At 38.4% G+C, this 26693-nt stretch overlaps 2 protein-coding genes across 2 annotated transcripts; one reads left to right on the forward strand and one right to left on the reverse strand.

Annotated features, from left to right (window-relative positions):
* Positions 1 to 423: 423 nt before the first annotated feature.
* LOC129368104 (protein phosphatase 1 regulatory subunit 1B-like) lies at positions 424 to 12827 on the reverse strand. The gene is made up of 5 exons (XM_055042950.1): positions 12487 to 12827; positions 4331 to 4414; positions 3238 to 3313; positions 1468 to 1590; positions 424 to 1382 (listed from the first exon to the last, which is right to left on the reverse strand). The coding sequence occupies exons 1-5, from the start codon at positions 12613 to 12615 to the stop codon at positions 1279 to 1281; spliced, it is 516 nt and encodes a 171-aa protein (XP_054898925.1). The 5' UTR covers positions 12616 to 12827; the 3' UTR covers positions 424 to 1278.
* A 4142-nt stretch (positions 12828 to 16969) lies between these two features.
* LOC129368303 (neurogenic differentiation factor 2-like) lies at positions 16970 to 22145 on the forward strand. The gene is made up of 2 exons (XM_055043228.1): positions 16970 to 17227; positions 20465 to 22145. The coding sequence occupies exon 2, from the start codon at positions 20478 to 20480 to the stop codon at positions 21552 to 21554; it is 1077 nt and encodes a 358-aa protein (XP_054899203.1). The 5' UTR covers positions 16970 to 17227; positions 20465 to 20477; the 3' UTR covers positions 21555 to 22145.
* Positions 22146 to 26693: the final 4548 nt, after the last annotated feature.

Here is a 26693-nt window from a genome sequence, read left to right on the forward strand (position 1 = left end):
CAATTTTTTTTTTTTTGTGGGTTTTTTTAGCAACCAAAATCACAAATTTTGTGCTGCTAATTTATAGATATTTGTAAAGAATTTTCATATTTGTGCTAATGTGTGATGTCACATGAATCTTTTCATTAATGGCCTTATCAATCACAGACTATCATTTTGCATCAAGGCCGAGGCAGCAGTCACTTAAGCCCAATGATTTTGGTTAATTTTGAGAAAAATTGAGTAAAAATGTGAGAATTTGTAGATTTTGTGTGAATTTTGCACATTTGTTGAAAAACTGGAAGGACTTATTCATGTAATTTGGCATCTAGAGAGTCACATAAAAATCTATAGCGGGCCACATTTGGCCCACAGGCCTTCAGTTTGACACGTGTTTTAAATAATGAAAAGACAAAATATACAACCATTCGTTACACGAAGAAAAATATTTTATTGTGTAATTTTTACAGGCAGTCTGTTCAATCCCACTTAAAGCAACAACCTGTTTGTATAGGTTTATTAAGAATGAATCCATTAGTTATATACACAGGTTAATATGTTATATACAGATTAATAAATGACCATTCGTGCTCTTCAGGTAATTTATTTAACTGTGTGAGATTTCCGATGCCAGTTGATCACATTTGCTATAGTGACCATCTTACAAAAGCCTGTTGTTTAATGTTCCAGCAGATAAACATGGCTGCATTATCATGATTGGTCGGATTAGTCCCCATAATTATTAATATGGCAGCTGTGCAGATGTGATAATCTGTCATTCATCCTCTTTTCTCCATCGACCTCGTATGCAAATATTCAGCAAAGTTTGCATCTCCACTGTGAAATGAGTGAAATTCTGATCATCTATGACCAAACATATATATGTAGCGGTTATTGCAGTTGATGTAAATGTTAAATCTATTTATGTGGCACTTTGGTGTATGTGGACTAACATTTTAATTTACAATTTGTAGCCAAGATAAAGTAACCTACAGATAAAAGTCTGACATGGTCTTCCTGATTTGATGCGTTTACAGCTGACATGGATTATATCTCCAGCTTTCTTGGCTGTCTCAGGTTAAACTTTAACCCATATCTGCTCATTTATATTCTTCCCCGATGATTGTATGTTTCCTCTGCTCTTTCTTTTTCCACTTTCAGCTTCATTGTTGCATGCATGCACACACCTGCAGACCTAAAAAGCACATATGTACACCCATGAACACGCAAAAAATGTCCATGCATGTGCTGCATATGTGCATTCTCCACAAACTCTCTTGGCCAGTTGTCGTCTTTTTGTCATTCCCCCTTTCCTTCCTCCAGTTCTGTGGTCTCGGCTCTTGCGGCTGAACTTCCCAGCAGCTCGCAAAAAACTGTTGAAGCTTTGCTTTCTTCTCTTAGATCTGGTGTGAAAGAAGTTTTAAATGGAAAATCACTTCTTATTCAGTAAAAGCTTCAGAATTAGAGGGGAAACTGTGAACCACCCACTTGTAACTGATGCTGCCTGCTGCTTTTCCTCATCATCATCATCATGTTGCTCCTCTTCCTCTCCAGAAGAGGGCGCTTCTCTGTCCAGAGACTTCAGGTGTGCCTCAGCCAACATCTGGACAGCTGCAAACACAAATCAGCAAAACAGAAACTCACGCTAACAGACAACAGATGGAAGGGCTCATGTTTCTGAAGTTTGGGCTACAAGAGGAAAATGAAAGATGGTGAATTTACCATGTTCGAGTGCTCAATCAGACTCAGACCACGTTGTTTAGGGACTGAATCAACACACTGACCTCTAAACATACTTACACCCTTATCTGCAATGATTTTGTTCTCAAAAGTTCATTTTTAGCTAACATGGTCATCTAACTAATGCTAAAATGTAACTTGTCTTTGTCTGTAGTGCTGCTATTTTCTGTCACAGATAAATACCAAAACAAACCATCTGCATATATGACGTAATCCAGAACATGAGTCATCTGACCAGCTCAGGTGATCTATGACCTTTCCAGAGGGTCTGGGGGTGACCTAAGCGATACTACCCTACATATTGAATATAAAATAATTATATATAACTAACCAAATTATTTCTACATGCGCTGCTAGAGGAACGTAGTTATAATACCTTATCTTCATTAAGGTATCCATATCAGCAGTAATTGCTCATCACTGACAGCGTTAATGTCTTATAAAACGATTTATTTTCATCTGCAATGTTACAAGGGAAGCTAATCATTTCATTCGGTCCTCCAGCCGTACTTTTCCAAAACAGCAGAGCTTAGATCATGAAATAAACCCGAGAGACAAAACCTGGGCCAACAGCATGTTTGGAAAAACTGTCCTACTAACATATGAATAAATTATTAAATTGTTTCACTGTTTTCGTGCATGTGTTGACCTTCTCCACATATTTATTTATTTCTGCATTTATTTTTAACTCCGGTCCTCCATACATGCTCATCAATTATCTGCTAACATGGCTGCCAAACAGCAAGAGAAAAAAAGACTTTTGAGGCAACATCTAGCTTTAAGCTTCCTTTCTAGCTTCCTGTGACAGCTTGCTGTACTGCAGCGCTAATTCTACTTTGTGCATTAATGGAAGCAAAACGTAAAAATTCAGTTTCAAAGGTGTTATCTTCATTTAAGTCTTCTGCTGTAAAAGTACTGCATCTAGCAACATTTCTATCAGAAGAGCAAGATTTCTTAATATCCTCAAGATTTGCACAGTGCGTTTAAAAGTTTTTGACCAATTTCTTCATTTTATGGAAAAATTAAAGAATCAGTTTGTTGTTGTTATTTTCATGCCTTAGATCAAAGAAGCAAAAAAACCTTACGGAAACGGTACCTTCATATTTAAAATCATGACCCAATTCTTTATCATCTCTGGCCAACATTATTAACATCCAGCAACAAAGCAGCAGTTCACAGAGATCACTTTGCTGTCTTTGTGATACGCTAAAAGGAAATTTAAACTTATTCCCCTACTAACAAACAGAGAAATATTTTTGCTAGCATTAACAGCCGCACATCTGCGCATGTGAAAGAGAGCATGTTGCAGCTGCAGCCCCTAATCCAGGATGATCCAGAATGGACCCGCAGCTGTTTTAGCTCCTAATCTGACATGGCACACTGATCCACTCTCACAAGTGACACAGAAACCAGACCGTTTTTGACAGACATGTTCCAACTCAGCATTGGATTCTTTATTTAGGTTTGTGGTATGTATAAAAGAATGAAGACGCATTTGCAAGATAATTTAAAAATTACCTCTAAGTGAGGGTGGCTGGTAAGTCGCCATATGAACCAGTTTGGCTTTCGTGGATCCATTTTCACCCAGAACCCACTGTGGAAGCAATGAATGAGAATCACTGTTCGCAGCAGACAGATGTTTTCGTTAACATCTGGGGGATAAAACAGCCCAACATTGTCTTGTTTTTGTATATGACATCCAAAAAATTAAAATGAACAATAAAACAGAGATGTGTTTTATTTGTGACTGATGGCTGGAATGAAAAGCAGAGGAAGGGATGACACGGAAAGGTTGCTATTTTTGTAAATCAACAGAAAGAAAAAATATTTTTGGAGTTTTATCATTTACATGTCTAGCAGAGAAAGCAACTAAAACTTTGTTTTGTAAATCATTTTACTTACTTATCATTTTATATTTCAAATTCATAAATAAACAGAAATTAAAACGAGGATTTTAAATGAGTTAGTCAACTTATCGGACAGAAGAGCTGGTCTGCTTTTTCAGACATACAAAAGTTTGCAAATCTCCCTAACTTTTATCATGTGGTAACCACAAACTTCACTTGTATTTAGTTGGGATTTTATGAGGTAGAACCAACACAAAAAACTTGCAGAATGAATAATTTTAAATTTTTTTTCCCCAACAAATTATTATCTGAAAAGTGTGGCCTGCATTCAGCCTCTTTAAATATTATACTTTTTACTAAAATTACAGCTGCATCTGGAAGTTTCCACCAGTTAGTCTTTTCTGAATATCTCAGTTAGACTGGAGGTCGCAAATCTTCGAATTCATTTGAAATTATTTTGACAATTTAAAAAAAATTAGCCTTAGTTTAATTTAAAGAGAGCATCTTTTTCAACATGTTTTCTATGTTCATTCCTAAAAATGTTTTGCATCTTTACAACTCGAGAGTAGGAGGTTAAATTTAGAAAAAAAATTGTCTCCCATTTACATACTTTCTTTATAAAACACCCAATTTCCACACAGTGTAATGGTGTAATAAAAAAAAAGAGTAGCAAAAGAAATCAAATCTGCAGCTCTTCATCATGAAATAAGATTAAAGTTTAATATAAAAGTTCTGTGGGTTGACTTGTAACTCCTCGGTGATACCTGATGCGAGCTGCTGTCTTCCTCTGGTGAAGGCGGGTCTGTCAGTTTGAAGAGAGTGGCAGGTGTTGGCCTCCGGCGTCGAATCTTTGCAAAGACAAAAAGAGAATTTTTTGTCTTTATTTGCTTGTATCAAACTGCAGTGTGTAAGGCTGCGTACATTTCCATCTTTTATGAGTTTGCAACCAGGACTTTTGGTTTTTGTTCTGGAGTTGGGGCTCTCGTGTCACACCAAAACACAAACTTGTTTCTTTCCTAAATGATGTCATGGCCTATCATGTCGTCCATAATGCATATAATTGTTTGAACGAATGACTTGGTGATCTTTAGGCATTTCTACCCAAGTCTTCATCAGACATGTCGATGTTCACAGATGTCTTTACAAAAGTTTGCAAAGGGTAAAACCTTCAAACTCATCTACAGATGTGATTTTTTTTAAATCAAAATATTTAATAAAACCTACTGGAGTCTCCTGAATATTTTTAATACACACCAATTTTTTAACTATATTAAAAAAAATATTTAAAAATGTACTCTTTCATCTGGAATATAACAAACTGAACTAATTTGGGTAATTCTGACGTAAAACAGGAAACATTCTGTCTGATTTAATGTTAGACGATGAGAATGTAAATATCTTGTTTATAACGCCGTTCTTTCCAACACTACACAAGTTTTGCTTTGTTGTATGTTTTTTATCACTGGTGGAACTTTGATTTTTACCTTTCTTGTCTTTTTTTTTCTCTTGCAAGGAGATACATAACAGCTATTTGTTACTTACAAAGCAGCGTGAGTCATCGACTACAAAAGTTATGCAACTTATGAAGTGCAGAACAAACATCCAGCTCTTTCTTAGCAACTTGCCCAAAAATAGTTCCTAGCAGAGAGACGACAAACTCGATAAACTAGGTAAAGTTTCCCCACTTTAGTGATTCAGTGCATTGCTGTAATGTCCATGAAATGCTTTCAATTTTAAATGTTTTCTACATTAAAAACATGAGTGTTAGTACAAGTAATATTGTATTGCTTGAACACCTGCAGAAGGAAGGACATCAGTGTAGGCAAAGTACACTGATGTCTGTGGGCGGCTCCTCCTACTGCTTCTGCTTCCCTCCGTTTCACAAATTTATCTTGCAATTCAACCTAATGTACTGCTGATATTTGAGAATATGATTTAAAAGCATCACAAAAAAAAATAGAAATCAAAATCAGTACCTTGTTTGAGTGCCTGTTTGAGTGCTTTTGAGATATAGACCTTTGTTGCAAGTGGAGGCAAAAGGTCAAACTCATACTGAATGTTGTTGTGAAAAACTGAGATACAAAAACACCAGTGGGAGGTAAAGGCTGTGTAAAGTGTTTTCTTACACATGTACACAGCAGGAAGTGGAATGTTTTTCCTTGGTTTTAGAAATTCAGCACATTACACATTTCCATGTAGTAGAAACAAGGTTACGGGACGGATTCTGCTGGCAGGATCCTGTGTTTTCCTGCGTTTTCCTTTCTACACCTGAATGTTTCTCGGTTTTCAACACTGCCGAACTCAGTCAATATTCCTTCCAGATGAAAGTCAAAGGGTCGGCTTTTTTTAATTAGAAATTGACAGTAGACAAATAAAAAAGACCTGTAATAGCGTATTATCAGCCTGGCGGGCCACCAGGCTTTTCTTGTGCCCCCACTAGGCTCAGCATTGCTTATTTATTTAAGTCTTTTTAAAATGCTTCCATTTTTTAAGACTTTACAGTAGATGTTCAGGTATTAATCTTCCAATATTTTAGTGAAATATAATTATCAAGTGATATTTTAAAATTGTTTGTCAACTTCAAACATTTTTTAAATCAAAAACACGACAGGCTGATGGATGAATAACTACCCTGGAGCCCAACCACCGGGCTTATCAAGTTTTCCGGGGGAAACCTTGATACTGTAATGTTATCTTCTGGCAACACAATCAATGAAAAGACTGATGACTTTACAGTCGGCCAGCAGTTAGTCTTTGACAAAAAAAAGGTCCTGGGTAAAAACGCTGATTGTTTCCAAGCAAAGAAAGGGAAGATTGAACAAAATAAAATAATTTTACAAACATTTATTGGGAAAACTGAGAATTAAAATCTATTCAAGATATTGTTTTAGATCCTATGACATGGACTGTGGGCTCTATTGTTTACATATCAAGGATTTGGTCAACAATTGTTGAACGATAGAGAAAATAACTGCGTTTTCAATAACCTTAAAATCGAGAAAATACATTTTCTTAATGAAAAAATGTCAATTCCAAAACATTAATGTAAAGTTTTGGCAAGGTGGGTTTTTGGTCAAATCACAATTAATGTACTTCACAAACCGTAACTTTATCTCTTAATTCACATCACACAAGTCTGATCAAACATTTGATCAAAAATCGGATGTTACTACTGGCAGAATAGACGAAGAACACGACAGGAAGTGGTAGAAGGATTATGACGCGGCATGGTTTTTAATGTCTTAATGCGTGATTTCAATTGCATTTCTTTTCTAATGAAAACAGCACAAATACGTAATTGTCTTTATTCAACTTTCGCTGAATATCAACAAAGTTTTACGCTAATTTTTAAGTCTCGGAAGCATTTTACATAGGCTAAAGAGAAAACTACTTCATGTTGTTTACACCCAATTCTGACCCATTGATCTGGATGTTGCAGCTGAAAATAGGTGAAGTTTTTTGCAGTCTGTTTTTTCCTAATATTAGTGAACAAATAGCCTCAGTTTTTTGTCGTTATCTGACAGGAAGCGTCTCTCTGTGGTTTATTTCTACGCTTTAGCCCATCTGCTTTGACATGCTGTGCATCACTATGACTGTTGTGTTGTTGGTTGAAGTAAAGACAGTTGGATCGAGACATTTCATCACATATTTTTGTACAGGATTACTCAAATGTTTGCCGTTTTTATTCATCTTCCTGTTAACTAAAATCAAACTTCCACACTCTGTGCAACAAGTAAGAGTTAGTCAATGATTAAGAGTAACATTTAACCTCTAGAGCCTAAAATCACAACACTTATAAAACATAAATGCAGAGTGGGGTCAGTACTGGTTCCAAAAGAGGCTTTTAGAGAGATTCTCAATCCCTTTAGTAGTAAAGATGCGAGGGTGGAGGCATAAATCCCTTGTTGTGTTCACATAATGCTTTTATTTTACTCTTAGTAATCCTGTGTGGAGTTCAGTTAGCCTGCAACCTGTTAAAGGACAGATGAAACAAAAGTTTCATTTGTATTTAACCTGTAATGTTGCACCAGTGAAATAACTTTCTGAATATTTGTGAGGCGTTTTGTTGAATAATGTCTCTGGTTGTGATCTTTTCTGCACTCTGAAGTCATTTTGGTAGTCTGGAAGGTTTGCCGCTTTTCTCCATTTGTGGCTAGCAATTCTCACTTCATTTCTAGAAGTGTTAATGAAGAATGCTGAAAAGGGATAAGTGCTGTAAGTATTCAGTTTTTGACTTTATTTATTAACTTACTTTTAAAATTCCTTGAACATGTGACTTGCTTTAGTTATCAAAAAACATCTCAAATGAAAATCTAAGTATTATTCCCACTTCCAGAACTTCTGGATAAAACTATTCAACACTTCATACAATTTCTGATGCATGCAAAATGCTATTTTGTGTTTTTTATTTTTAGCTTATTAACTGATGACCAAACAAATATTCTGTCGTTCCTATAAACTAATAAACTTCCCGTCGGTTCGTGTTTGGAGCTCTCGGATATTCTGGGGTGAATTTAGTTCTTGTCTTTAACTGCCCTTGCCCTTAATTCAGGCCTCAGTCATCTCCAGCTAATCTTTTTTTTAATCTGTAGCCTTCCTTGGCTGATTCTTTCTGAACTTTAATGCTTTTTCTCTTTTTAAAATGCTGTAATAGTTAACTGCCTGCTAGAAAACTGGGATATATTGTAAAATAAGAAGGTCACAAGAGTGCTTAAACTGCTGAGCTCCATTTCAAGGCGTTAAACAATGACCAAATTCCTGGAACTGCTATCTGACTTCATTCAGTCGAGTAACTTCCATGCACTTGAACATGGCCGTACTCAGTGACCTCTGGAATTGCTTCAGGGAACAATCTAACATTTTTTTGGCCCCTAAAACCAACAAATTCCTGTATTTTTTACGTAATGCATAATTGTAAGATTATTGGCGATTTTTTCCAAAAATGGTGAAAAACATTGGATCTAAGTGACAGTTCACTTCCACCTGCAGGTGGCAGTATTTATTCCTTCCACTAAACAACTTCCTGAGCTTTAATTAATGTTGAGCTATAATCCATAATGGTAAAACGAGTCATTTACTATCATACATAAGTGCAGATATTTCTAAATTACAACCACAAACACTTTTTTATTGCAAAAAAGTCACAAAAATAATCGCAAAATGGAGGGGCTGAAAAGATATTTAATTTTAAGAATTTATTTCGGTTTTAACAGCTTAATGGATTTTATCAACACATTCAGGCACAACCGGCCCTTTAAGGACATTTATGATCTTGATTTGGTCCAAAAAGAAAATGACACCCTTGACTCAGATAGATCAATGAACCTCCCAAAGCTTAAGATAACACAACAAGGCTTAGCAAAGCAGCAGAGTTAACGAACCATAACGAAAATGAACCAACTCTGAACAACGGAGGCCCAGGAGTCAAAACTAATGAAATGCAGGTGGTGGCAATTCTCAGTCCAGGGGGAAAGTCAAGGCAGTGAACCAGATCACCTAGGAAAACCAGGAGTTTAAACAACTTATGTAGTAGAAAATGAAAAGATAAACATGAAAAGCTAAAAACAGAAGCAATTAATCATGATGAGAAGCATAAAAATTGACAAAACGGTTTTCTTGGAAGGAAAACTGACTTGAGCGATTGGTGGAAAAATGCATGGAAAGACTAAATGAATACTAACAAGGTGAAAAGAAACAACTGAATCTGAACCACATGCATGTGAGAATGTAAACAGGACCAAAGATCAGGTTCAGATATTTCAATCAGGGATCCAAATAACAGCATAGTGTCTGACAAAAGTGTTCATACTTCTTGTTTTTACATTTTTATAATGTTTTTTTAATAGGACTTCCATTAATGAAGTGATACAAAATAGTGAAAAAGTGATTTATGGACAGCATACATGTCATTGACTCGTGTTCACAAGAAGACTTAGGTCTGGACTTTGATTATGTTGCCCTCTAGATTCTAACTAAAGATTCTATTTTTTTATTTATTCTAATTTTTTTAATTATCATGAAAATTCTCACAAAATCAACAAATCACTGCACTTTTTGTGCTAATATTTGGGAATTTTAGTTTTGATTTTTGACCATTTCTCAAAAATGGCAAAAACTGTCTTATTTGTACTGAAGAGCTTTAAGAGCACTCATGATGTTGATTTGGCCCAAAATGAAAATGAGTTTGACACCCTTGGACTAGACCATTTTAACCCATGAATATGAGTTCATTCCAATTCATTACACGGTTTTAGTTGTAACTGTATGTATATCAAACTGCTTTTCTTCCTGTACTGATCTGCATTTATCTGTATCGATATTTCATCACTGATCAGCTTCCCACAGCATGATGCAGCCACCACCATCCATGTGTAACTGTTCTTTAAAAAAAAGGTGAGGAGTGTTAGTTTATGCTAAAAAAAAACTGAAAAAAAAGTAATATTTTTTTCTACTTTGTGATCAAAAACCACGTTCTTTCACAAGTCAATCTTTGGAGTAATGAACTGTAATCTTTGGTTTTCTGATGTTCTCCACCTGAAGCATTTACTGAACAATTACAAACAGATCGACTCTATTTTCCACTTAGGTTAGTTCTGCCGGTTATTATTTGCAGTTGACATTATATAGAGTGTGTAACGTACACCTTATAGTTATGTCTTTCCTTCTGTCTATTATTTAAAATCCAAATGAGATAACGTTGTTATTTCTGGTTTTAATGTGACAACAAGTGAAAAAGTCCAAGGACTAATTGAAGCCACTTTTGCAAGCCTCTGTAACTGGAGGGTGCTAAAGCAAACGATGACACGTTTCTGCTCTAGAAGGGGCAAAGAAAGTAGTCCGACACTCTGGGGACAAGCTATAAACAGCAGATGTGCAAGAAGTATTTGAGTGGCTGGTGATGATTGATTTATTAGTTTATTTATACATTCCAGGAAAGAACAAGCTTTCCAAACAGATGTTTTTTTGAAAAGTTTCTCATCGTCCACTTAGGGAAAATTATACGCATCGCTGACATGGCACCTGTCTCCATCAGTAAGGTTTCGCTCCAGGCAGCAAAGTGCAGTCTTAGGACTATTTGAGGCGAAAGAAAAATGTAAAATTTGCTTCACAATTAATGGCCATCATCTTACACAAGTGCAGTTTCTTCCTCTGAAGGCCTGCATGTTTCACCTGCACTTGATTTAGAAAGATTCAGCCTCAGGCTCGAGGCTCGTTTTACATAACAAACACACACACAGCAGCTCCTCCATTTACATGAGTAAAAACGTGACCTTCTTTCCTTTCACATATCTGCTTATGGTGCTTCTGCTATGCTCAGACAAATCTCATTTTCAGCATTACAGATGCTTTATCCCTCATTTCCTCCTCATCCTCCACTCTTTTGAAGGGCAGACAACTCTCATTACTTTTAAAGGCTCCAAAAACTATAAGGCAGCACAGCTCAGCTTAATCCTAGAGCTGCTGCCCACAGGGTAATGTGGAGCGAAATGGAGTTTGGTGAAGTCTTGCTCGCTTGTTATGTAAGAGCAATTTAACCTCAAACTTCTTTAAAAGTCTCATGCACCAGGAATATGCCTGCAAAAACAAAAGCAGCAAAGTATCTGAAACTACCAATAAAAATTGTAATTAAATGTCCGCTATTATGACCTTGATCTGACCTCACCATGTCACAAATACACATTTGTTCTTTTGAGGTCTTTGCTAAAGAAACTAATGGGTGTTGTATCCTACCATAAGAATAGAAAGTTGAATGGAAGGAGAAAGTTTGGCTTAGAATAGTTTAGAATAACTCTATGGTGGAGTTCATGGAGGAAGATTAATTCTGTTTTGTGTTTTTTTGCGTGTGCGTTATTTAGTAGTTGTGTCGCAGTTTGATGTGGCTGCGGATGGGAGTCAGTGTCCTAGGAGACGACGGTTTCGTTTTCTGACAGCTGTGTAGCGGTCCTGCTAACGAAGTTACTTTGGAACTATCATTAAATGAAAATGTTGCGGACTCAATCACAACGTCTCGCTTGATTATTTGCCACCGTTACATACACACCCTTATTAAAATGCCAGGTTGAGTAACTTCTTGACCCGACTATATTTTGCAGAAGGTCTCCAAATGTATCGTCCACATTCGTCTTTAGGTAATTTTCTGTCTGATTTTGTCCTGGACTATAACTCTGCAAAGCCAAAACTGAAACTTTACTTTCAGTTTTGGCTGAAAGTGATATGGATGTATAGTTGGAGTCATTGGTAATGGAAGTGTGGCCCAAAAGTTTACATTTTGCTTCATCCAGCCATAACACATTTTTACAAAAAGATTTCAGGCGATTTTAGTCAGGACTGAATGTTTTCTTTGAAATACCTCTATTCCTCAAGAGCTACTATCCTGCAACATTTAGATATATATCTGAATTAAAAGAACCACTCCTTATTAGGCTTCCTTCTCCTGACTGATACCTTTGAGATCATTTCTGATTTGTTGTAACCTCTCTACAACATCTGGCTTTAGCTAAAGGAGCCAAACGACCAAACTGACCAGGTGAACTGAGCCTCAGCAAAGAATTAGATACAAAGTTTATTGCAACTTTTTTGTTTGTTTTTCTCCAACTAATTTGTTTGGTTTGCAGAGAAAATATGTAAAATGGCTAAAAGGTTGTTTTGTTTTGTTTTTGTTTGTTTTTTAAACTGCCATGCGTACAGTTTTACTTACAACTTGTGTAACTTAAAATGTGAACTGAATTACTGAAATATTTAAATTTATTTCAATTGACTGAGATTCGCTTGTATTGCGTTTAATTTAATATATCGCGGTAAACTTTACATCGGTCCACCGTCTTTCAAAAAATACCGTATTGGCCACTTTGAAACTTGAAACATTTAAAGGTCCCTGCAGGTGTCAAACACAGGTTTACATCACGCCGAGGGGCCTCACCATCTCCACCTGTCGCGGATCCAACTGCAGAGGGACGGAGGACGGGACGGAGAACTGGATCTTCCTCCGCGCATCCTTGTCCGCCTCTCGCTCCGTCATCTCCGGGTCTGAGGGCAGCAGCGGGTCCATGGCATCCAACCTGTCACCTCACCGCAGCTGAATGTCCGGCTTTAAAACCCAGGTCGAAGCAGCAGCAGCAGCGACTGAACTATCTGTGCAGCTTGTGGTCAAATTGAAGCAGAATAAAAATATTCGAGTCTCTCTGAAAGTGGCAGATTCTCCAGCTTCCTCTGACTCTCTGGCGCTGTTCCTGCCCTCCCCTCTCCCGCTCTCTGACCAGATGCACGTCCCGCTGTGATTACTGACCTGCTCTACATAACGAGGAGAAAACCGGGCTCTGTGATGCTTTCAGCTGCCGTCGGAATTTCAAAACTCAAAGTGGGCGAACTGGAAATGTCGTTTGAAGCGAGCTGAGTGAGAAGTTTCCGCAAGCGACACAGTTGCGGGTCATGTTTTCATTACATATCTATATCATATTTAGCATTATTGTCTTTAGTTATTATTTCATTTTTCAAGATAAATCTCATAAATAGTGACTTTTCTATTTTTTTATATAAACGTCAATGATTCTTATTTTGATTTTGTGAGATAGGGCAACATACTGATGCTTTGCCCCTTTTACTCTGATACCTCTCAATAAAATCCAGGTCTTTTCAGCTGCTTTTTGATGTGAAAAAAGCCCAGCTCTGTGTAATATCATTCCAGCTGTTCTGTGTAGGCCTCATGTAGAACACTAGTTTCATGTGGAACCTCAGACCCTTCAGTATTCGCAGAAAAATGCTGCAGATATTCTAGAGGGAGATCCAGATCACCAAACTCCAAAACTTAAATCAAATTGGGGGAAATTTTTTTTTACTATTAACTGAATTTTTCATAATCATAGTCAACTCCTTTTCCAGTAAGTTTAGGAGCAATAAAAACCGTAACACTACGCACATTTCTTTAATCAATTTGCATTTTCAGCAAGTCACCACGAGAGGGCACCAAAAGGCAACGATTTGTTATTTACGTTTTTTTACAGTTAGCGTTTGTTTCAGTGTCTTCATTTTACTTCACGGTTAAAAACGCTGGCATAACAGTTGCTCAATGTGTTTATAAAATTCCTCGGTGTGGAATCATAAAGTTACGAAAACACGAAGCTGTTTATTATTATCAGCAAAAAGCAAGCAAACGGCATGTCCCTCCACAGCCACCAGTCACTCGCGTGGAAAGTTGTGTCTTTATGAATAGATCTCACCAGTCAAATTGTAATGGCTTCTTGCTACCAGCAGGTGTCACCCACATCAAAAATATTAAAGTCCTAAAATGACAACCTGGAAATGTTCTTTGTAAACAAAGGCAATTATCGTCAAAGTTCCTGGTAATGTCTTACTTTTACATTTAATATGAAAAAAGTGCTTTTTTTTATTTTATTTGTTTTACTTTATTGTCCTCTTATTTTGCTCTTGAAAAACAGTATGACAAATTGATTTACTTCTAGAGATGTGAATGAGGGATTTTTCCTTTTTTGGAAGATGAAAAATTCATATTTAATGATGAATTAAATGGGAGATAACATGGACATTTTTATTATAACTGGGATAAAGTTGTGAAGTGTTAAAGTAGGAGTCAGGTCAGAAGTCAATATGGAAACCGAATGGCAAAACTACAGGAGGCTTTTAGTCACTCTGAAGGAGCTGCTGACAGCACCAGCTCAGAAAAATGACAAAAAGAAAACATTTCTTTGTTAAAAGAAACCTGCGAGAAATTGTATCATTTTGTCACAATTCATGTGGAGACACAACTTAAAGATAAAAGTGTTCCGGTTCAATGAGAATAAAATCAAACTACATGCAAAATGCAGAAAACAACCCTGAACACACCATCCCTGCAGTGATACTGGTAGTGGCAGCATCATGTGTCATCAGTATCATCCATGCATTTCTTCAACAGGGACATGGGATCTTTGGCTCTGATGAAAAGCATCCCATGATGCCTTGCAATACTGGATGGCAACTTGTTAGCGGCTGCCAGGACAGGCCACCAGTCCCCACAGTTATACAAATCATCACCCACTTATTTTTGGTTTCTGACTGTTTTATAAAAGAAAACATCTTATTGGATTAACTGTAGACCAAATGACAACTGGAGCTTGTTCCTTAAGAAAGTCCTTGTGATTTGAAAAGTGGAAGTATGCTAATTTAGTAAATGAAAAGTGTCTGTGCTGATTCTTCATATTTGTGTGAAACCTGTTCCACATTGGCCTTGGCTACATTTTTATCAGAGAATAGGGAAGAACATTTTGTCTGCTTCAGTAAAAATAGAGAGAACTTGTTCCTTAGTTACTAAACTGTGCATCAATAATATGATGGGGACGATAAGCCCGCTCCCACTGGCTTTCTCGCTTATTATTCATTCCCTTTCTTATTCCTTGACTTCTGCTCCCTCTCTGCAATCTGTGCCTCTGCCACCTTTGGCACCGTCCGCCCACATGACACCTGTGCCAAGCCTGGCAGCACAAACAGGACGCTCTGCTTAGCTCAGTTCAATTGACTCGTTTAGGCAATTGCACCCTGACTCTGATCTCAGTCGCAGCCCGGGTATTTTTTTTCATCCTTAGCCTTTGAGTGGACATCGTGGAGTTTTCTTTCCCTTTACGATCATGATCCATATTTTATGTATTGATATATATATATATATATATATATTTTTCTTAATCAAGTGCCAAAAGTACCAAAATAAAAAAATCATAATTCTATATGCAATAAATTTCATGTTTGTTGGTATCAAACTGCATAATTAAAGAAATTGAACCATAATTACATAAGTAAATGTGATACATGTGTATAGATATATTTCAAGGTTTCCCCCAGAAAATGGATGGATGGATGGATGGATGGATGGATGGATGGATGGATGGATGGATGGATGGATGGATGGATGGATGGATGGATGGATGGATGGATGGATGGATGGATGGATGGATGGATGGATGGATGCTAACTTGTTCTTGATGGATAAATGGATTTATTGAAATGTGGGACACTTGAACCTCCAGACTTCCATATTCACAGGATGTAGCAAAATTGTGATATCTGGATTTTGTAAATGTAAAAGTTAAAAACTGAACAAAAAATGTTTTAATGTTTTTTTTATTATTATTATTATTATTATTATTATTATTATTATTATTATTATTATTATTATTATTATTATTATTATTTTAGAAAATGTTACTGGGGCACTTATAGGCCTCCGTACACCATACACGATTGCAAACTAATCAAATATATTCACAAGTATTTTTTTTAATCAGAAACACAATGTATTTCTGATTAAATACTTGTCATTCATTAATGACATAAGTATTTTTCTGTATGTTCATTTGAATATGTGCATTTGTTTATTTATGACACATTTAATTATTCATTTTAATTTAGGAAATTGTGACCTTTATAGACGTTCACAAATCTGCATTGCATCAGAATAAATAATTGCCTAGTGAAATAATTGCATCTACTTTGCAAATTTATTAATGATACATTTCTCTTGTTAAATATTTGTGAGGTAATTCAGTCGTTTACCTTTTTAATTACGTATTGAAATTTTTGGACCACCTTACTACTCCAAACTTTTGGTCTGTAAAATAATTAATTTTTACATTAGTTTAATGGTTTATTAAAATATTTTTCTAATTGTTTACCATATTGTTACATATTTTCACTATTAGTAGCTCATGATATAGCCTACTTATGGCACTTTTGCACTTCCATAAACCTACTGTTTTTGTCAGTTACAACATATTTATTAATCACATGCTTTTCAACTAAATATTTATTGAAGCGTGTATTTGTTTAAAATTTCAACTACGTCTTGGCACAATTTCTTTTTCTTTTTTTTTTCTTTTTTTTTTTTTTTTTTTTTACTTTGCATTAAATTTAGCTCTCGTGGACTTCCATACGTTTGGAGAAAATTGTGGATTTTAATTTATTGTTTGAATCTTATTGTTTAAAATTGCCCCCAAGACAAAAGTGGGTAGATTTTTCATTCTGCTTTACATTATTAAACCATATAACCCTGGAGTTGTCATTATCCAACGGCGCTCTTTGTTTTGCTGTAGCTGCACAGGATCAATCAGAAATGTTTTTATAGACTGACTATAATTATTTCTAGTAAGGGGATTGTTTTCCTACACCCCATATTTGAGATTAACCCCGTTTCCCCCAATGATAGCGGCTAAAAGAAGCAGTTTTTTGTGCCATCTCGCTCTTATTCCATTTTTCCTTTCAGCTCTGTGACAGATGGCGAGTCCTTCTCCCCCGGGGGAGTGGGGGAGCTGGGGTGGGACAGTCTCTGTGAATGCGGCCGCATGTCAATCACCGGCTCTCATGTGATGGCTCCTGCCAATGACGTGCCAGCCATATGGGCTTGGCATCAGAGCTGCTATGTAACCCACCCGGTCCCGCCTCTGAGGTGGCACACGGCTCCCTCTCCGCACGGCTTGTGCGGTAGATACAGACAGATCAGCGGCAGCGGCAGCAGCAGAGGATCCAGACAGAAACGGAGAGGCAGGACACAGGCGTGAGAGCATCCACGCAGCATCCCCGCAGAATCCGCGCAGGGCGTGTGGATGTGATGCCCACCCGGAGAGAGATGGTGTAAACAAACCAGCTTTGCCCCGTCACTGAGCTCCACCGCGGAGGTAGGTTAACCATCTCCTGTTCTGCTCTGCCTTTGTGGTTGTTACTCCTGCAGCGACGGAGAATATTAATGTCTCAAAGCAAAAATACCTGCAGATAATGCAATGCCTCAGTTTGCTCTGTCTCTCTGATAAATCAGAGCGGATCTCTCTAAACTCATTTCAAACCCCATCAGTGATGTTTTCATGCATTCTTGCACGTTCAAATGAAAAGATTGTAGTTAAATAAATCAATACAATTGGAAACATATCCCAAATAGCTTTTTATTTTCTCGAGGAAAAAGAGCGTCGGGGGTGTAATTTATATGGCTGTATGGGTGCATGTGCGTGTGCGTGTGCGTGTGTTCGTGCACGACGCTCGTCAGAGCCACTGTGGGGGTTGAATTCTCCACAGAGATACGCGGGCTAATTGACAAGGTATTGGTTGGCATTAATTACATTGTGCTTACAAGATTAGGGACGGGAAAAAAGACACCCTTGGACTCCATAAGCACAGCTGGGCTCGGAAACATCTGAGAAGATCCGAGAATTTTAGGGATTAAAATTTTATTTCAATGCACAACTTTCCCATTGAGCCCGACTTACAAGTATCAGAGCAATGTTCTACGGATTAATTTCGCCCCACATGCTGTGCGCAATGGAGAGTCTTTACTATCTTTAAAATTGATTTAATTGTTCCTAAGAAATTGAGATTCCCTATTAAAATAAGAAAATGCTCTAATCCTAAAATATTTTTTAAACTCTCTTGAGAGTTTGTTTGGAATTTCACAAATAATTTAAGTAAATGAGAAATCCCGAGAAAGATTTGTAAAACATATTTTCCTTAAGCATGCGTTCACGCGCAAAAAATAAAAATAATGTTTTGGATCTCGTTATTGTGAGGCCTTGTTGTGCTGGAATTTTAATGTCACTTTTCCTGCAGATCGAGTGGGTCCCTCGGGAATAAGCTTATGCTGCCCGACGCGTCTCCTCACGCAGGTTTAGGCCGAGGAGCGTCCGAGACTGACGCTGCAAGCAATTAAACATGAACCTTTTATCGAATCTGAACAGAGACATTTAATACGAATAACAAACACCCGATGAATGGATGAAAAGCAATCAGGTCTAATTGCATTTCCCAGATTTTTTCTTTTTTTTTCTTCTTTTTTTTTTGTTTTTGTTTTTGTTTTTGTTTTTTACAAAATCATTGTTTGGATGTAAGATTTTCCATAAATATTTTTAATCATTTCAAACTGTATTTCTGAACAAACTATTTTACAGTTTTCTTATTATTGTTGGAATAAGTCGGAGACACACCCTGAGGCTATAAAATCTAAACACTTTCTGGGTTTTTCCTAGTTTTCGTGCAGGCCAGTCCTTGTCTCGGCCTCGGGTGAGAACAGAGCTCGTTAAAACGCGTCGTCTCGTTTTGCAGAACACACCTGAGTGCGTCAACAGCCACAGGGCCGCAGTGGTCATTTCGCCCCTTTGCCATTTCGTAGCTAATCCGCTGATCGTTTCGTACCCGGTTCTTCGGGTTAAACCCCTTTTCTGCGGGATTTTTAAGGACGACAAAGAGTCAATTGGTGGCCCGGATGGAGAGGATTTTTCATCCACTTTGACAGCCAACGAGGAAAGATGCTAACTTTGCTCATGAGTCACAATGGAGTCCATTGGCCCAAACGAGACTTAGCCAATAAAAGGTGCTTTTCCCTTCTCCATTTAGTTTTGGTCGTTTCGTACCAGACTTTTTCAGGTAGGAAACGAAACTCATTGACAAGTGAAGTTTATATTGTTAATCCGTTAACATTTAGGTTTACAAATCTAGTTTTATTTAGTACCTGGTTAACAAACCATATTGTACCATCTAATTTTTATTGTAAAAAAAATCTCAATAGGCCACATTATTAAATGTATTATCTATCTATCTATCTATCTATCTATCTATCTATCTATCTATCTATCTATCTATCTATCTATCTATCTATCTATCTATCTATCTATCTATCTATCTATCTATCTATCTATCTATCTATCTATCTATCTATCTATCTATCTATCAGTTTATATTTTTCTGTCCTATACTGACAGGGGCGATCCTAAGGTTGCTTGGTGCCTCGTGCAGAATTGCAGTTCGGGCCCCACTGTCACCAACAACCCACTACATCAGCTCCAGTAACATGTCTTTGAAACTGTCCACACTTGGTTGTTTGGTACAAATCATTGTTTCCAACACATTTTAATAACATACAAGCAAGACATCATTTAAAAAGAATAATTTGGACCACAAATTATCAAACTTAACAAAGGCCTTCAACATTTGTTAGACAGCAGTAAAGACACCAGCACAAACCCAACCAGGAAGAATGATAAAATGGTGAACTATAGTCACATTAATGTATGTTTAATAACATTACAGAAAAATATGTTTCTCTCACAACCAACACATTTTTCAATTCGTAGAACTAAATATATATATATTTATTTTATTTTAAACATCTTACAACTGTTGAAAAAAAAATGCTACTCATTCATTTTCAAAATGAAAAAGCTGGCGCATTGTTAATTAAAATAACAGATTAGAAAGCTTTAAATTTTCTTTATAGTTCAAAGCTCTTGGTCGACCCCTGCTGGCCTGGGGATGGTGCATGCAAGCCAAGCAACAGTTTAGTTTTCTTTGCCTGTGTGAGTATTTTGTCTGAAGATCTATTTCCATGTATTCTTGTTTTGATCTCTATTGGTAGATATTTTTTATTAGAGTCATCCAAATGTCCTGACATTAGACAATCAGTAGAAACTATGAAATTGTTATAAATCCGTAAGAGGTGAAAGTGGCTTCATTTTATAAGAAAAGAGTATGAAGAGCAAAATAAACAGGTAAATAAAGAAGAAAAACTACAAAATTGGAAAATGGCCAAGAGGGGAAACGACCAGTTGCTTTATTTTCTCCATAGTTTAAAATGGAAGTATAATCAAATATTTTTAAAGGAAATAATAAACAGTTCAATGCAAGAATACGTGTGATGGATTCTTTTCATAATTCAAAGAGAACCTGCTAAAAAAATGATTTTAAGGTGTGTGGTTATGAAATGTCCTGTTTGTTTGCAGGAAAACAAAGGGGGGAGACATGGAAATGGATACCAAATGGTTCCGAATGAGATATTTACGTGGTGCCTACAGGAAATTACTCTAATTGGTTGTCAACATAAATACTAGTTCACACATTGTGGCTAGAAACGAATCTGTATCTGTATCTTACAGGTTGTCTGCCACAATGTTGAGCCGTCTGTTCAGCGAGGTGCTGCCGGACGTCCAGCGGTTGGCGGCGGACTGGGTGCAGGACACCGACAGCGACGGATGCAAAGTGAAGGAGGAACGCGAGCCGTGCCACCTCGGAGAGGACGATTTGGACGAGCCGCGGGAGGGCAGCAGCCGGGCAGAGTCCGAGATGGCCGGGGACGACGACGATGAGGACGACGACGGCGAGGAAGAAGAGTGCGGGGACGAAAACGGCGGGGATAAACCCAAGAAGCGCGGCCCGAAGAAGCGCAAGATGACGGCGGCGCGCATGGAGCGCTCCAAGCTGCGGCGCGTGAAGGCCAACGCGCGGGAGCGCACGCGCATGCACGATCTGAACTCGGCGCTGGACAACTTGCGCAAAGTGGTTCCGTGCTACTCCAAAACCCAGAAACTCTCCAAAATAGAGACTTTGAGGTTGGCCAAGAATTATATTCTCGCCCTCGGGGAGATTTTACGCAACGGGAAACGTCCAGATGTGGTGACCTACGTGCAGATGTTGTGCAAGGGCCTGTCCCAGCCCACTACCAACCTGGTGGCGGGCTGCCTGCAGCTCAACACCAGGAACTTCCTGACTGAGCAGTGCGCGGACGGAGCCCGCTTCCACATGCCCACTTCTCCTTTCTCAGTCCACCCTTACCCCTACCGCTGCTCCCGCCTCTCTAGTCCTCACTACCAGCCCGGAGCCGGAGCCCTCAATATGCGGGCCCATTCCTACAGCGGCTCCGGGTATGAGGCCGTGTACATGCCGGGCGGGACGTCCCCAGACTACAACAGCCCAGAGTATGAGGGCCAGCACAGCCCGCCGGTGTGCCTGAACGGCGGCCTGTCCGGGAAGCAGCAGGAGTCCTCAGACACAGACAGGAGCTATCATTATTCTATGCATTACTCCGGACTGACCACATCCCGGCCCAACCACAGCCTACATTTTGGACCATCGGGAGCGCGCAGCGGAGGCGCGCATTCAGAAAACATCCCACCTTTCCACGACGTGCACCTGCACCACGACAGGGCGCCGCCATATGAAGACCTGAACGCTTTCTTCCACAACTGAGCAGCTCAGAAAAGGAGGGGAGCAAACTACGGTCTCACCGACTCCACAGAGACAATCCTAAAGAAAGCGTTTATTATTTAAAAAAAAGAACAACAGTCGGAGCTCCTACATGATTACCTTCTGTGTGTCACCTCTATACTGTTGTGCATCCTATCACAAAATGTGTCCAGTAAATTATTCCTGTATGCAGAATGAATGCAATTTAAAATGTGAACGTCAAGAAGAGACATGTTGTGACAAAAACAACAGAAATAATAAAAGAAAAGGTGTTTTATAATTGTCTGAATGGAGCGATCTTATTTTGCTGTGAACAATAATAAATACATAAATAAATAAATTGTGGCTTATTCGAATAAATTAACATTTTAAGGAGTATCCGGAGGAAATGTTAGATTTAAAAAAACATGTTTGTCTTTATTCATTTACATCAAACATCAAGAGTTCAGTTTAAAGATAAAGGTCAAATGATCTTTTTAGGAAGTATGCAGGAGATTTTATTTTTATGTTTGATCAAATAATGTCTCTGCAAATTATTTGCAAAAAAGGTTAAAGTGCATTTAAATTCGCTATTAAACTGATTTTGGACAGAAACGTTTGTCTTGACTTGTTGATTACAAAATACGTAGTTTCAGAAATTACGGAAAGATTGTGAATCAATCATTTGACAAAAATGTAATCAGATCCTTTACGTGCAATACGCACAAGCCAGCAACAAATAAGCTGGAGTCCGACGCTAATTAGCAGAAGCGCATTTTACCGACGTGCATGCGCAAAAGCTCATGAAGGTGATTCGTTTTACAAGCAGAAGTCAAAAGAAATTAACATTCTGCAAAGTGCACTACCAGTTTAACATTTCAAATTTGTTGCCTAAAGGGAAACGTGTAAAATGCTTCCGGAGAGATTCAAAGAAGATAAAAAAACGTTCCAATTTATCCAAAACACCAAACATATGTGAGATTTGTGAACCTGACCTCACGCATCTAAAATGCGCAGAAATCCTATAAAATCTGTCAGGAGTGCAACTATGAGGAAGGAGCCGCTATTAGAATTAGGAAGAAAAAAAACATGAGCAAATACTGCAAGGTCAATTTTCGGTGCAGATTTTCTCAGTCTTTATTTATCTTAAGTTATTTTTCGTGACCTGGCGATCTCTCATGCGCGACCTTTTCATCACTGCTGTTTCTCCGGTGGAGCAGGTGGATCTGATCCCGATCAGAAACTGGTCTGATTCATCAGGTGAGTGCGCCGATAAAACGGTGCGATGCAAAACAATTTAATATATTTTACATTTAAAAGAAAAAGCCCCCCAAAAAAAGTCAAATGGTCACAACTTGAACTACTTCGGCTCAAAAATTCAATCTAAAGCTCAGATTTGGTATTGAAATTGCGCAAATGTCTAAAATAAAACCTAAACTTTCCCATTAATCTAATCAGCATAAATTTGGTCCTGAATTGAACTCGCATTTCGGATAGTTTGAATGCAGATTAGAGAGCGTGATTGCTCAATGGCGGGAGCCGGCACCATGTTTTGGACCGGAGCCCCGGGCCTCATGTGTTGTCACTGACATCCAGGGGTAATCAGTAGCTGCTGGGCGCAGGGGACAGAAAAGTGACCCGTCCAGCTCCGAAACGGGCCAGATTTATTTACGTCAAAATTCGTATGTAAATTCAACTAGATCGAACATTTTCAAATATCTTTGTAATATCCGCCAAGATTTCTTTCAAGCGTAAAAGCTCGAATGGCCTCAACAAATCAATAAAAGTATCCGAACTGGAACCCGAAGAGACCCGAGGCTGACTGGACTTTCATTACCAATACAAAAGGTCCAATAACCTGCAACGATTAAAAGGAAAATAAATCACAAACATTAAAGCTAAATAAATGAAATGATCACCTTAGAGTTCAACGAAGCTGTTTGAGAATCAGAAGAAAACGTGTGAAAAAAGTTAATGTGTCTTTGATTGAGTATTAATTACAAAATTATCAATATTTACTTCAGAGGCGACAATCATGCTTAATGCTGGGATGAAAGACTGGTGTGCTTATAATTTTTTGATTAACTATTTGTCAGAATTAACCCTTTGCAACGTCTATTACAGATCTATTTTTAATCTATAAAAGATTAAAACCTTAATCACTGCTAACGATTCCATCAGCTGCTGGGACCAATGTGAGCGTTTTGGACACTTGTAGCCGCTGAGCAGTCTAAAACAGATTCCGTCTATTAGCTTTAATTTCAACATTTTGTGCTGTCAAAACCTCATCAATAAATAAATCCTGGGTCTTAGCTGAGTGTCCGCTCTTATTGAAAGGACAGGCCTGAGAGGGCGAGCTGAGGGTTTCGGGTTGTCGCGTCTCATATATTGTTATTATCTGCTCTTTCTCAATTTGCCTTTTCCTCCTCCCCCCCAGTGAAGTCCGGCGGCGGGTGGCACGAAGATTTGATGGCGCAGCGCAGTGCCAAGTCGCTAAATGTCTGCAGAGCACCAGTAAAGCCAGAGACCGGTGGAGAGCCCACCATCGCGGACGACCCGGTGCCAGCTGCGCCACGTGGCAGCCAGGCGGCCCCTGCCAAAGGGGGCCCTTGTGGGAGGGACCCGGTGTTTCTTTCCTAATTCACTCAGCATCTGTTCATTATTCTCCACCGTTATAGGAGGTTGAGTGTCCACGCGTGGCCCCATAAAAAAAAGACCTTTCTTTTTCCTAGTTTGCGGTCATGCACTTGCTGACAACTGGGGAGAAGAAGACTTGTTTTCATGCGTCCTGCTAGAAATCTTTACGTTTTCACATAATAATAATAATAATAATAATAATAATAATAATAATAATAATAATAATGTTTAAAGTTACAAATATATATTTAACTTTATTTTTATTAATACTATTTAAAATGTGCCTCTTGAGTTAAATCCCAAATTATAATTTCCCGGTTCTGTTTGTGTGTGACATGAAGGTCTGACAGCATGTGGTTACTCTAAATATCTGGGACAAATAGGCTTAACTGACACGTCTGAAATGCATAAAATCAATTAGTTTGGATCCCAGTCTTTGCAAAGCTGTTCATGTGAATGTTTATAATAATTCCACGCAATTACTGTAATTGAATAATCAACCCTATATGGGTCAGTTTCACTGTTTTAAAGTGATCAGCTGATTCACTGCAAACCACATAAGCACATCTAGACAAGTCCAGTGTGCTTAGCCCTCCATCTGGGCAGTTTCATCCCCCTTTATTCAATTAAACAAACATTTATCGGATTAATTATGTGGGGATTATTTGATGTTGGGAAAAATATTGCAATTGGGGAAAAAAAAGAAAGCTAAAGCAAATCAGTCTTGTATAAAAAATGTTTCATTACTGTGGACAGATGAAGGTGAAAATCCCTCAGTAGGGAGCTCCTGTGGGGCATTGTGTACATGCATGATGTATGGAAGACATGTTTTGTGTGTGACTTCCTCCTCACCGGTTGAACCGTTCACTTAGAGGATTTTGTTCTGGCTGCACGCAGAGCTGAATTTGAGAGTGACCTCCACTGCAGTGGGCATTGGGTGCCACTACATCATCACTCAGCCTCCTTGCCAGCTTGAGCGCCACGCCCCAGATCTGTGGAAATGGGATGAAGCTGAAGCTGGCATGGAGCAAAATTCCACCGCATCTCTGGGAACAATAAAAGCAGATGAAAGCGGTGCATGTAAGAGATCATGAAAAGAGAGGGTCCAAGGCCCTAAAAGTATTTAATTTGGATCTCACCTTAAATCAGACGATCGCTGACCCATATGTTAACACAATGCATGCATGTTTTCTTTCCGTATCCTTTATTTTGTGCAATGTTTTCACTGTTTCTCATGTCTCTTTTGACTTTGTCTGGTAGTTTATGCATCGCAGTTATTGTACTTTTATTCATTTATTTATTTTTGCATTCTGCATTTCACAACAAGAGACACATTTGATGCTGGCTTTATGTAAAAATCCAAAAACTGCCTATCGCTCGCGGATCTATAAATAGTCAAAGTGTGAATGGAACTTTTGCCTAGCTCACACACAAGCAACAGAAAACTATAGGTTTTCCTTAGGATGCAAGTGTTGCTTTTATCACCTGTGAATTGCAGCGACGGCATTAAAAGTGGAAGGAAGTGTGAAGGCATCAAAGCTCTCTGGTCAATAACATATTTAAACACTTACAAACTTGGAATGTGTAAATAATTTTTTTTTTTTTTCTTAAATGATGTATTTGTGCGGTGTGGATCCTGTGTTATGCATTGTAGGGTATAGAGGTTGTTGTCACTCTGCACAGATGGTGGCAGAGTTTTTTATTTATTTATTTTAAGGAGTGGTGGTGGGGGGGGGGAGTGAGGAAACAAGGAGGGGAGTGAGCCACGACAAAAAAAAAAAAAAAAAAAGCAGGGAAAGGAAAGGCGAGGAGGAGGGTTGCATCTCTGATGCTGCCATGCCACGGTCACACGGGCAGCAGTAATTGGCCTCCATATTGAGGGGTTTTGTGGTGCTGCAGGGTGGGCAAACTCCCAGCTGGACCTGTCAGATGGTATTCAATCCAGCTCATTGCCCTCACTCCTATGTTCCTCTCTCTTCTCTATCCTTCCCTGGCGTGCTCACTTCTTTTTGTTCCTCTCCTCCCAATGGCCTTTTTTTCACCCATCTTTACCATCGCTGCCTCATCCCACTCGCAAACTTTACTCTCACAGCTTCTTTTTTTTTAAATCACACATTCGTCACATCCACACAGCACATATCCCCTCCCAGCATATCACTTAATTTTTTTTTTTTAAATCTCCTCACTTTCTCTTCTTCACGTGGTCACTTCAGTCTAACACATTTAGTATCTTAAAGTACATCACACTCTTGCAGAGCTCCTCCGTCTCTGGTCACCCACGTGTTAAAACACACACACCTACACAAGCGCAGAGTGTGTTTTCACCACCTCAGGAGGACATCACAGCTGACTTACTCTAACCTTGATCGTACTTTTCCAACAATGTGACACATTCATGAGTAATACAAGTGCACAAACTCAGAAGTGAACACATTTATTTTTTTTGGTTGTGTCTCTTTCTTTGAGACCAAAGATGGTGACTCTAGTTTGCAACTTACACTCGAGTCGTAGATTCACGATCTAAAG

Source organism: Poeciliopsis prolifica, unplaced genomic scaffold (genome assembly GCF_027474105.1).
Source record: "Poeciliopsis prolifica strain line A6 unplaced genomic scaffold, Auburn_PproV2 SCAFFOLD018, whole genome shotgun sequence".
In the NCBI taxonomy this organism is placed as follows: Eukaryota; Metazoa; Chordata; class Actinopteri; order Cyprinodontiformes; family Poeciliidae; genus Poeciliopsis; species Poeciliopsis prolifica.